This window comes from Rattus norvegicus, chromosome 1 (assembly GCF_036323735.1).
Source record: "Rattus norvegicus strain BN/NHsdMcwi chromosome 1, GRCr8, whole genome shotgun sequence".
Taxonomy (NCBI): Eukaryota; Metazoa; Chordata; class Mammalia; order Rodentia; family Muridae; genus Rattus; species Rattus norvegicus.
Window position 1 is genome coordinate 204,431,885 of NC_086019.1, and position 12,343 is coordinate 204,444,227.

The 12,343-nt window shown below is 48.0% G+C and overlaps 1 protein-coding gene across 1 annotated transcript; it reads right to left on the bottom strand.

Annotated features, from left to right (window-relative positions):
* Positions 1 to 1,412: 1,412 nt before the first annotated feature.
* Positions 1,413 to 2,369, bottom strand: Or6b13 (olfactory receptor family 6 subfamily B member 13). Its single transcript, NM_001000231.1, has one exon. It carries the CDS (start codon positions 2,367 to 2,369, stop codon positions 1,413 to 1,415), a length of 957 nt encoding a protein of 318 aa, NP_001000231.1.
* Between the last annotated feature and the right edge of the window lie 9,974 nt (positions 2,370 to 12,343).

Genomic DNA, 12,343 nt, shown 5'->3' on the forward strand with positions numbered 1-12,343 from the left:
CTGTGCCTGTCCCTACATCTTCAGCCTCTCTGAATCACCAGGGAATGAGTGAACACCACCATCTCCCCAGCCAGGGCTCCCACCACCAAACCCCAACCAGAGCTCCCACCACCATCTCCCCAACCAGAGCTCCCACCGCCATCTCCCCAACCAGGGCTCCCACCACCATCTCCCCAACCAGGGCTCCCACCACCATCTCCCCAACCAGGCCTCCACACCCCTCAGTGAGCCACATCCCTTGTCCTTGGTGTGCATTCATAGAATTTTATTCTTTGTTGTTGTTGAGACAGGGTCTCATTGTGTAACCCTAGCTGGTCTGGAAATGACTTTGTAGACCACCTGGCCTCCAACTTACAGAGATCCATCTGCCGCTGCCTCCTGGGTGCTGCCCCACTATGCCTGGCTCAGAGATTTTAATCTTCACTCCCTCTCAATAGTTAACTAGTGCTAAATGGTGCTGGTTTTGTCTTCTCTCTGACTATCTCCAGTTCTGTCTTCCTTCCGGGCTCTCTCTGTATCTTATCTCTTGCCTTCTCTTCCCTCTCCTCCCCTTCCTCCTCTTTGTCTCTTCCTTCCCCTTTTCTCCTATCCTTTCCTGGAAGAGTTTTTATAGAATAAAAATGTGACCATGCCCCTGCTCTGCTCAGTGTGATTTGGTGGGCTTATCCAGTGAGAGATTAGATCAACCCTGGGGAACCCAAAGACTTTGGTCAGCCTGTGGCCTAGACTTTTTGGTTCTGTGACTGGCCCTGTCCCTCCATGGACCTGGTGGCCTCTATAGTCAGTTGTACTGCTGTACAAACACTTGTCCATCCCTGATAACACACGTCCTAACCAGGACCTAGCACTTGGCCAATCCTGCTGTAGGAAGGCACCAGCCCCTGGCTTTCAGTGTTGGAGCCAAACTGTGGGATGCATGATTCTCTTGCCTTTGTGGAATTGGACAGGACATAGATGGGGCTGATATTTCATATACATTACTAATGGCATGATCACTCAGCAAGTTGGTTTCCATTCTGCATGTTTAGAGCACTAGGTTATAGGTATTTGGAGAGGGCACGCTTGTGAATTTTGATCTAGGGCATCTATCCTTGCATGCCTGATCTTTTATCAGTTGGTAGGGCAAGCTGCCCGTGCCTGGATATGTAGGGACAGGGCCAGCCTCTCTGTTGCAAATACAGAGATGGGTCTTTCAAAACCAGCCATTTTATGAGCAGCAGAGCACTTTGGGTTCATCAAGGGCTCCTGAGAGGGTCCTGACCTCAGACCTGGGAGCCATGATGTGGCTGCTGGCTGGGTAGCCACAAGCAGAATTCAGGGGCTGACGGGAGGGTGTGCCAATCTGTCTGTTCATCCAACTCAGGCCTGGTGAACTGGTAAGCAGGTTCAGGGCTGGGGAGGCATGGTTCCTCCTAGGAGGAGACTCCTAGGACTTGGGCTGCTCGCTGCAGTACCTTTTGCAGCGCCTGCTTGACCTCCTGGTTCCGAAGGCAGTAGATGATGGGATTAATTAGGGGTGTGAGCACTGTGTAGACAACGGACACAAGCTTGTTGTAGTCGAAGGAGTAGATGGCACGGGGCCGGGCGTAGATGAAGAGAGAGGCTGAATAGAAGATGACCACCACGGCCAAGTGTGAGGCGCAGGTGGAGAAGGCCTTCTGCCTGCCGCCAGCGGAGGGCATGCGTAACACCGTGCTGAGGATGGCTGTGTAGGAGAAGACAGTTAGCAGCAGGGGCCCCAACAGGATGAGCAGTGCCAGGAGGAAGTCCACGAGCTCTGCAACTGACATGTCAGAGCAGGCGAGGTTGAGCAGAGGAGACACATCACAGAAGAAGTGGTTCATGATGTTGGGGCCACAGTAACCCAGACGAGAAATGAAGAAGACCTTCCCCAGGGAAATGGTGAAGCCAGACAACCAGGAGCCACCAGCCAGGAGGCTGCAGAGACCAGGGCTCATGATGACTGGGTAGCGAAGGGGGTTGCAGACCGCCACATAGCGGTCATAGGCCATGACACCCAAGAGTGCGCACTCGGTGCAGGCCAGTGCCAAGAAGAAGTAGAGTTGGGCCATGCAGCCTGTGAAGGAGATATGCTGGAACTTGGGTGAGACCAGGCTGAGCAGCATCTTGGGCACTGTGACGGAAATGTACCATATTTCTAGGAAGGACAGGTTGCTGAGGAAGAGGTACATAGGCTTGTGCAGTGAGGGGCTGGCACGAATGACTGTGATAATGACCAAGTTCTCTGTGACAGTCAGCATGTAGGCCAGCAGGAACAGTCCTAGAAGGCTTAGGTGGAGCCCCAGGGAGCCCGAGAATCCTACAAGGATGAACTCAGTCACATTTGAGCTGTTCCTCCTGGCAAACATGGTGGCCAAGATTCAACCTGAGGGAGCAAAGGGAGAAGAATTAGGTATGGGAGAGGGGACACCAGCCTCCTGAACTGAGTTCTCTTGGGTACAGAAGAGACCGCATCCTCATATAAGACAGCTCCTTATCCCTACAGCCTACAGCTTGGCTCACATTGGTGTGGTACCCAAGCTTATTTCATAGGGCTCGCCATCTAGCTCAGTGCATATCAGACAAATGCTGTCCATCGTGAAGTACATATCCTGGCACTGTGAGACCATCTCTGTAGCAAATAACACTTGGGATAGCAGCCTAGGACACTCTCCAGCTCCAGGCTGGCTTTTCTAGGCTCAGGCCACATACTCTGAGTTAGGGACAGGCCATGACTTGGGCACCATAGGCACAGGAATGGATGAACAGGGCCACCAGTGTCCGAAGAGGTTCAGGCTGTCTTAGTGCAAGCGGCCAAGCTTGAGGAAAGGTATCAAGGTTGGAATCCTGAGGTCAAGAGAGGTGACATGTGGTCAGTGGGAAGGAACCAGTCTGGCCAGAGTGATAGTGGCTTAGCAAGATTTGTCCCACGGGATTCACACCTTTCAGCATGGCTGGCACCCAGAGACCTTGCAAAGGGTGGAATTGCTAGAAAGACAGTCACACTGAAGGTAGAAGTCGGATTGCTTTTCTACTTCACAGAGGAGGTGGGATCTCCTCCTTTGTTGGCTCAGGTGCTTCCCAGCGTAGGCCTTCTGAAACGCATTTAATCAGGGCCTTTACACTTATTTAAAAATAAATGTATTTGGCACTGGGGAGATGGCCCAGTGGGTAAAGGGCTTGCTGCATAAGCAGGAGAACCTGCGTTTGGATCCCTGGGACTCATGTAAAGCTGGACACAGTAACATGTACCTGCAATCCCAACATTCCTGTGGAGAGATGGGAGGCAGAGATAGAGAATCCCTGGAAGCTCACAGGTCAGCTAGTCTGATATACGCAGTACCAAACAGGAAACGCTGTCTCAAGCAAAGTGGAAGGAGACTGACACCTGAGCCTGTCCTCTGATGCTTACATACATGCCACAGCATGTATGAGCCCGCACTCTCACACAAGAACATGTACACATAGGGTTAAAGTACAAATGCATAAATAAACCTATTCCCTTGGAGCGGCTGGAAAACTCTCTACTCGTTTCCATGGCTAGTGCCCTGGCTGTCTTCGATGCATCCCCACATGACTGCAAAGGAAAGCTCAGCCAGTTTGCTGGATGTACTGACTGATTTCCCAGAGAACATGTCTGACCAGGTGCAGCTGAGGATCGACCTCCAGACTTGTCTCCATTTTCAGTCTGTCTCCAGAGTGCTGTGAATAAACACAGACAGTGACCAGCACAGAACCCAGCCTCCACCCACTCTGTGGTCCCCTGGTGTCCTGGGAAGGTATTCCCAGACTTGGGCTCAAGCTGAGCCACAGGACTGAGCCTGGAGCAGAGAGGATGATACTGTAGGGGCCTCTGACACTAGTCAACAAATAGATCCTCTCAGGACAGTGACTCTGTTCTCCATCCCATAAAGTGGTCCTCGGAGTAAGACTGCAAGATGGGCTCCTGGGCAGGTGGCCTTTCCGCCATGCATAGGCTTCCCAGGTACCCTCTCTTCTGCCTCAAGAATTTTGTGCCTCCAGCCTATCCAAGCTGCTCAATGCCTGAGCAAGGAAGGGCACTGGTGTGCAGTTCTCTTTCTAGAGACCACAGATGTAGCAGAGTCCTCTGACAGGAGCTGAGCTCACACCCCACCCTTTTCTTGAGCTGTAACTCTGAACAGGACACCTCCTACCCACAAGCCCCAGACTCTTCTGTCAACCAGGTTTATGACAGAACTCCCACCGGCTACCTGGATAAGCCATAGCAGACAGCATCCCTGCCTCATCTACTCACAGGATGGTGGAAGGCTTGCTCTAAGACAGGTTACCTGTCCTGATGGCTCCATGGAGCAGAGAAAGTTTATGGCTCTGTAGGTGCCAGTCATGAGCTGGTTGGAAAGGACAAGTTCACTGCCAGTAGAGGGACAAAGGGTACCATGTGACAGAAGGATCTGGGTAGCAAGGCTTGGCATGGTTGTCTGGAATGATATTGGAAGATCAGGTATGGTGGTCTGGGCAGGTCTTATTAGACCAGGCCTACAGTACATAGACCCTTCTTTAGCATAGCTGGGTCATTCATACTGCTATCTTTGAGTTCCTCTCAAGGAACTGAGCTAGGAAAAATCCAGGACTTTCTCTGATGCAGCCCCTGGGACCCACAACTGCCTTCTGTTTAGATCTTTTGCCCACAAGCTGGGTGCATGGGACACATACCCTCTCTTCTGCCTGTTTCTTTCTCTGAAAGAAGGAGTAGTAGTTGCTTTATGTGATGGAAACACAGCCTAAGCACCTGACTCAGACAGGTGGAGACAAAACAGATGGTGCTGAGGACCCAGGGCTGCTGAGCCTGGAGCAGTAGAGCTTCCTGTCCTGGACTTGGAGACACCATGGGCAGGTACCCAGAAAGTTCCCATGTAGCACACAAGCTCCTCCAAACCCAATACCTAATCTCAAATCTCCCATTTAAACTTAGGTTCACTTACAGGGCTTCAAGGTTTACTTTCATGCCATATGTACATACACAGAGCACAGGGCCTCACAAGGAGAGCAGATAATGCCCCCAGGCAAATACACCTCTGTCACACACAGATAGCCAGGGGACAAACATCAACTTCCCAGCCTCAATAGCCCCCATCCCATTCCCACAGCCTGTGGACAGTCACAGCTTCAAACAGCAATGATCTAGAAAACACATACACGTTGCCCGTTCATATGCACATCTACCCATTAGAGCACAATCACCAGAAATCAGTTCCAGGGTTACTGCTCAGCGGGGGTGCAGCTCAGCTTCATTCAGGCATGTGGAGGCACACCTGGACACCCCCACCAACAGGTACACAACCAGGATGAAGCGTGTACAAATGCATGAGGCATTTGTAGAGGCTCATGAAGATGCACACGCAGACACATGCAGGTGCATATGCAGATGTAACTTAGAAAGAAACACATAGGCACATACACAGATGCTCACAGACAACATGCAGGCACACATACAGGTGCACGCCCAGTATAGATACATACACACAGCAATATGCACACATACACAGACTCAGACGCACTTATGTGCACACACACGGATGCACATAGACACACTCATGAACACATGTACTTGCATCTCCCCAAGCTCTCACCTGAGTGGGTGCTAATGAGGCCTTTAGGTGGTAGACCTGGGGGTTTGAGTCTGTTCTGACTTCTAGCCCACTAAGAAGGCACCAACGGCTTCATGGCTTTGTTCAGGGTTTCCTGGAGTCAGTGTTGCTTCTGGGACCCTAACCTTGAAGATGCAGAGGAACTCAGTGTGAGAAATAGTGACTCCTGGTTCAGGATGGAGATGACGACTGGGACTGGGGTAGAGATGACTGAGGATCTGACTGTAGGCTCCCGAGATTCCCTGAATCTCAGCTGAAACCAGCCCAGGCACTGCACTCCAGGAGAGGGAGGTGGGTTTTGTCCTTGGATGATGTTCGTGTTCTTGGTGACTGTTGCAACAAGATCAGAACATGGAGGATACAAACCCAGAGTTTGGCTGCATAAATGACCCCACTCAATAAAAGAGACCCCTCACAGCAGAGACAGATATCAAAGGCCAGAGATGAAACAGGAGTTCCTTCGGCATCCTGTCACTCCACATGGGTGGGACTTGGGATTCTATGTTCTCAGGTCCCACCTCACCCTACGCCTCAGCATGGGGAAGTCAGCTGTGAGCTGGGAAGCTGCAGGCCTTGCCCCATCTTGCCCACAGTGTTTCTATGGGATAGATGGGGCATGTGTGTTGGGAAGCTCTTCTGACTCCTGGTAGAGCAACTAACTGGAAAGATCTTGCCTAGCTGGGGCTTTGCGAAAGGCTGGGGCCAGGAGGAAGGAGTAGAGGCCACTCCCCGTGTCTGTCCCTGGGTGATTTCTGGTAGGCTGCTTTCACCGTATCCCCATGTGGTCTCCTGAGACCATGCTTGTCAGCCAGACTGGCTGTACCAGGAGACAATGGACATTTGCTCCAGCCAAAGACCTCAGGGGGCAGGGCAGATGTAGGAGGCATGACAGGAGCAAACAGACCCCTTAACACTTATCAGAGGCCTAAGGAGCAAGCCACCTGGGGGTCCCGAGCACCTTGCCCCTCTGCTCCACTTCAGGCTCAGAGCCATGGGTATAGACTCTTCCTACCTGCCTGCTCAGGGCTGCTCTGTTCCATCACCAATTTCCTGATCCCTGACAGTCTATTTGTAGGGTTACAGGGTGGGATGAGCTATTAAAGGAGACACAACACCCTCTGCCTTGGCACTGTGAGACCATATTCATGGCTTTTCCCTTGCTGGGGGCCGTGGTGCACTCTCTCTGTCCCTTGACCATGGCAAGTATCTTTCCAAGTATGCCCCATGGCTAGCTTTGACTTGAAGGTCCATGATGATATTGCATATGAACTAAAGGACAAGAGGGCAGTGGGGTGCAGTGTCTAGGTCTGACCAGGAGGCTTTAGCCCCAGAATGTACAGGTAGAAGAGAGGCCATTTCAATCACAGATGACAGTGGACCAGATTTCTGTGACTTAGGGGACCCACAGCTTATCATACAGACTTGGATCAACCCTCAGGGACAGCCCGGGACCAGCATCTTTGGCTTCATAATGCCTGCAACAAATTAATTTTAACAAATGTTGGTTACCCATTTGCTTCTCAGGCACATCTATGATCCCAGATCCATCACGATCTTGGTTTCTGTAGGGGTCTCAGGTATGAGGATGAGATGTCAGAAGTGTTCATCCTGAGTAGCCTTATGGTAGTGGTGGGCTGTGTAGTGGGAGTCCTTTGGAATGAGACTTGAATGTACAGATACTATGGTCCTGTCCAGTCCTCAGCCACTGCTCCACAATGGCGCCCCTTCCCATCTTGAAGCCGAGAGTGGGGGTATAGATTCCAGGGCTTTGTTGCTTTATTCCCACTGTTGCCACAACCTCTAGGCCTCTGCCCCTCTCTACCAACATGCCCTCTCACTCTTAGCTAACCTCGTTTCTCTGAAAGAAGCCACAAGGTGGGGAACAACTTCCTGCTTCTAGTCACCTTATCTGTGCCCACAGGCATCCTGAGGCCCCCCGCATCTTTGCATGGTGTCCTGATCCTTTTCAGATCTCTCTAGTGCCCAAAGTGTCCCTCTGCTCTTCTTGCCCACCATCCTCTCTTGGCTTTTAATATCAGCACCGAAACAGCTACCCTCTTCTATCTGAGGAGCAGAAATGCTGAAGCCCCAGCTCGAACAGCTTCTTTCTGTCTTGTCCCTTCCGAGAGCACACCTGCAGGTTCCTCTTCATGACCATGCTAGAGGAACTCCCAGGAAGGCAAGAAGAGCCCACCCTCTCTGCTCCCCTCCCTCTCTACTTGTGGGAAGACCCCAGTGAACACCCCAAATCTCAAAGTGCTTCCACACAATTTAGGCAGGAAAGGGATTCCTACACATGTAAAACTTCAAGTATATTGTAGGTCAGTTTGCAGAGTCCTGTGCTCCCAGAATACCACATATTTGTAGACTGAGGTTTCCAGCCCATCCACTTGATGTATTTCTACATTTATTTATGTTCCCTTCAGTGTCTCTCAGCTTTCTGGATAAAGGTGCCTCATATACTTCATGGGGCCAATTCTCCCATACTGGATATTTTTTTCTGCTTCTACAAGTGGACCGACTGTCACTAGAACTCATTTCTAATCCAATGTGTGGTGCATGTGAAACTGCATAGCTGGCTCCTGTTGTTTGGTCTTCAGTAAGCTGGACTCTGATGTGACATCCAGCTTTTGTGCTCATTCTTCTGTCGTTTCTACTTCAATGACATTATCTAGTTATGGCTTATTGTCTAACCTTCTGGTATGTGTTTTTCTCATCTTCCTGTCCATGTTTCCAGCTCTTAGTGTAGAGTTGGTCAGATCTGTAAGAGCAAGAAACAAGATGTTTGTTCGAAGTGGGTGGGTATCCCCTCTTGCCTCTGGTTTGCAAACACTTGGCTGTGTTTATCTATGATCATAAATGACATCGAATTTTATTTATTTGAATTTTATCCTGCACCTCTTATGATAGTAAGATGATTTTCCTGTGTCGGTTTTTCCAGTGTGGCAAATTTACAGAGACTGGTTATTAGTGTCAGCTTTTCTCAGATGCTGGTCAGAGGAAGCTGCAGGGACGTGGCTTCTTTGTGGTTTTGGGTCTGGAGTTTCCTTTGGGTGGGGACGTTTTACTTCTTTAGAAGAACTTGAAGTAGGCTTGTTTGGTTGACGTTTGATAACCACAAACAGTTACAGTTTAGTGATTTTGACTCAAGAGCACTCATGAAACTCTCACTGCAACTAAGATAGTAAGTATCCCAGGGTTGCACACCTCCCTCCCTTTGCCCCCGGGAGACCACTGGTGCTTCCTGGTACTAAAGCCTACTTTTCATTTCCTAGAATTGCAAAACATGCATGTGCCATGAGTAAAACCACACAGTCTGAGGCTTTGATTATCCATGTTGTGCATACTTGTGGCACATTGGAAAAATTCATGACCATTTTCCATCATAACTTATGGCTGATTAGCTCCCATGCCAGTGAGAATACAATGGAGATGTTTTAGGTTTTGGCAGTTAGGAGCAATTTTGTCATGAACACTGGTATAGTCTTGTTATTATACCTCCAATGTTTTAATTTCTTTTACTTTCATATCCCAGCATTTTAATTTATTTTAAGTAAATATATAAAGGAAACATAATTAGGCTCACAGTAGGTGTATGTTTAGCTTAGGAGACTCTTGGGCTGTCTTCCCTCAAGGTTCTCAGTCTGGAGATGTAGCTAATGCAGTGGCTAGAGGGAAAGTCATAGCTTTGGGGTTGTCCATTGAATGGAAAAGAACTGTAAAAGCCAGTTTTTTCTTATGAAACTGGAAAGAAAAGAGCAGATCAAATCTAACCCACATTAAGAAAGAAATAATGAATAAATTTGTGTAAGTAAAATATGGATTATCAACAAGCCTAGAACTCAATTGGATAAAATGTTAATAGAATGAATTTCATCGTATTAAGGCTAGTTAAGATAAAAGTGCAGCCCCACAAATTATCAGCAGGGGTTGAGAGACCGAAGAGAGGTATCTCGTGGATTTCACTAATGGCTAAAAGTAATGTAAGAAATTTACAAATAGTTTCATCTCAATACGTTTATCAATGAAGATTAACTTTATGCACTCAGAAGCACTGATTTAATCATGGATAGATTATTTGAATATCCCAGTATTTATCAAAGAAATTAAATTTATAATAAAAACTTCTCAGTGTGGAGGTTCCTCAAGAAGCAAAAGGAGGGCATCCGTATGACCCAGCTATATAGCTCTGTCTGTGTGACCCAGCTACAGCTCTGCTGGGCATCTGTGTGACCTAGCTACTCCACTTCTGTCCATGGGGCCCAGCTACTCTGCTCCTGGGTATCTGTGTGAACAAGCTGCACCACTCCTGGGTATCTGTGTGACCCAGCTACACTGCTCCTGGGCATCTGTGTGATGCAGCTACACCACTCCTGTCCATGGGACCCAGCTACTCTGCTCTTGAGTACTCACACAGAGGCCTCTGAGTCAACATTTCACGGAAATACTTGCACATCAGTTTTCTGCAGCAGTGCTCACAGTGGTTTAATTATGGAATCAGCCTAGGAGTAAAGACACGAAACATACACAAAATGGAGCTTTTTCCAGCTATAAAGAACAAAATTAAGTTCTGTGCAGGAAAATGGATGCAGGTAGAGACCATCATATGATGTGAAACAAACTCAGACAAACACACAAAAGGAAAAGTATTTTCTTTCACTTGCAGATTCTAGATTGTATATAGATAAATTATTCATAAATATAAGACCTGGAGAACAATGTGAAGCTGGGGAATGATGGTGACTAGCAAGCAGGAGATGGGGAAAATGGGGAGAATGAGGGTAAATATGGTCAAAGTGTATGGTTTAGTTACATGAAAGTGCAATGAATATGTCAATAAAATATTTTAAAAACTTTTCTATTGTAACTCACACTAGAAAACATTGAACGTGAACATGGAGAGATGTTACCAGAGATAGATGAGTCTAAACAGGGAGAGGGTGAGAGGATTTAGAAGAGCAAGGGGAGGAGGAAGGGGCAATCAGAGCTAAGGATGCTGGGATGGAGAGATGGTTCAGCTTTTAAGAGCAGTTGCTGCTGCTGTTTCAGAGAACCTGATTTTGGTTCCCAGAACCCATATTAGGAGGTTTACAATCACTTGTAACCTGTCCCAGAGGATCTGATATCCTCTCTGGCCTTTGCAGGCACCTGCACACAGATAACATCCTCCCCCTTACATAATTAAAATTAAAATAAATCTTAAAAGATACCATAAGGCCATATTAGGGGTATGTGAGATAGCTTGGTTAAGAAATCTTGCTGCTCTTGCAGAAGACCAGCATTTGGTTCTTGGCACCCATATCCGGTGGCACAACTGCCTGTTAGTCCAGTCCCAGGGGATCCAAATGCCCTCTTCTGGTCTCCATGGGTAGAACCCACATCCCGCACAGTGGGATGTGCAAGTGTGTGTGAACACACAGGAATAAAAATAAATCTTGAAAAACCAAGGATGTGTGAAAAGATGACATGGAACTCTTGGTTTTATAAGCTTGTTAAAAAACTATAATCTTCAAAAAAAAAAAAGAGTTTGAATGGAGACACTCCCTGTGGATAGATAATGCTCTTCCCAGAAGCCATGGGTTATTAAATGAAAATCCCAGTACCATGAAGGAAGACCAAGAGAGCCGCCCCCCAAACAATACAGGCTTTTGCCGTTGCACTTGGTTGTCCACTAGATCTTGATGATAAGATCCTTTAGACATGTCTATGAGCATGTGATATCTTCACAGATAAATCGAGCTGTAGCCGAGCTGGAAGTTTCCTTCCTAGTGGCTAGCCTTCATATCACCAGGAGGCACTCTGCAGGCTCCTGGGGCAGAGAAGTCATCAGCAGTTTTCCGTAGCTGAGAACAATGACCTTTCAGACAAAGTATGCCCACTGGTGGTATGATTGTTACGGGTGTGACCAACCGTCTTCTGATTGGATCTGAGGTCTTCTCCAGAGACAAAAACACATGCCTGGTTCTATATACTCAAAATGCCTTCCGAATACTTCCCTTCTGCCCATAGGTTAGTGCTGCATCCAGTCTTCATCAGAGAAGCTTCTTACGGTGGAAACTGGTGGTTAATGCACAGTCCCATAACTGGCCAAAGTGCTAAATGGAAGCAATGGTGGAGTGTTTTGGGGTGAAGGGACAGCTGTTTTATACTCTCTAATACTTAAGGAATATCAAGGAAGGGGGGAAAGAATGTAAGACCAAGAGGATGGGAGGTATGCAGCAAAAAGATGTCTTCTGGACACCACATAACCAGGCCTACAAGAACTCAATGCAGGTGTAGTTACCTACAAAGACTCTTACAAGACTGAATCTCTCAACATTTCATCACACATGGGGAGGGACCCATAAATCCCATCCATCTTTGAGGGGCTACTGACAATTAACAGTTTGAGTATGGGCCATGTCCTTCTGTGCTGTGGACACTGGTGATTTGCCCTTGCTGCAGTAGATAGCCTCTCACCCATGAAACTCTAGTTACATTCTGTGGCCACAGCACGAAATGGGGACATGAAAGCATGAGGGAGAGTTGCCAAGGAGTGCTCCAGACGAAGAGAGAGAAGAAGAGGAAGAGAAAAAGGGATGTGGAGTGCATGTGTGAACAGGACTGGAATTCATTCTATGAAAGTTTAAAGCTGTCCAACAATAGGAATTAAAACACTTTGCCCAAAGGAAAGTCCAAGTCCAAAGAACTCTACTGGTGAAATGTATCAAAGA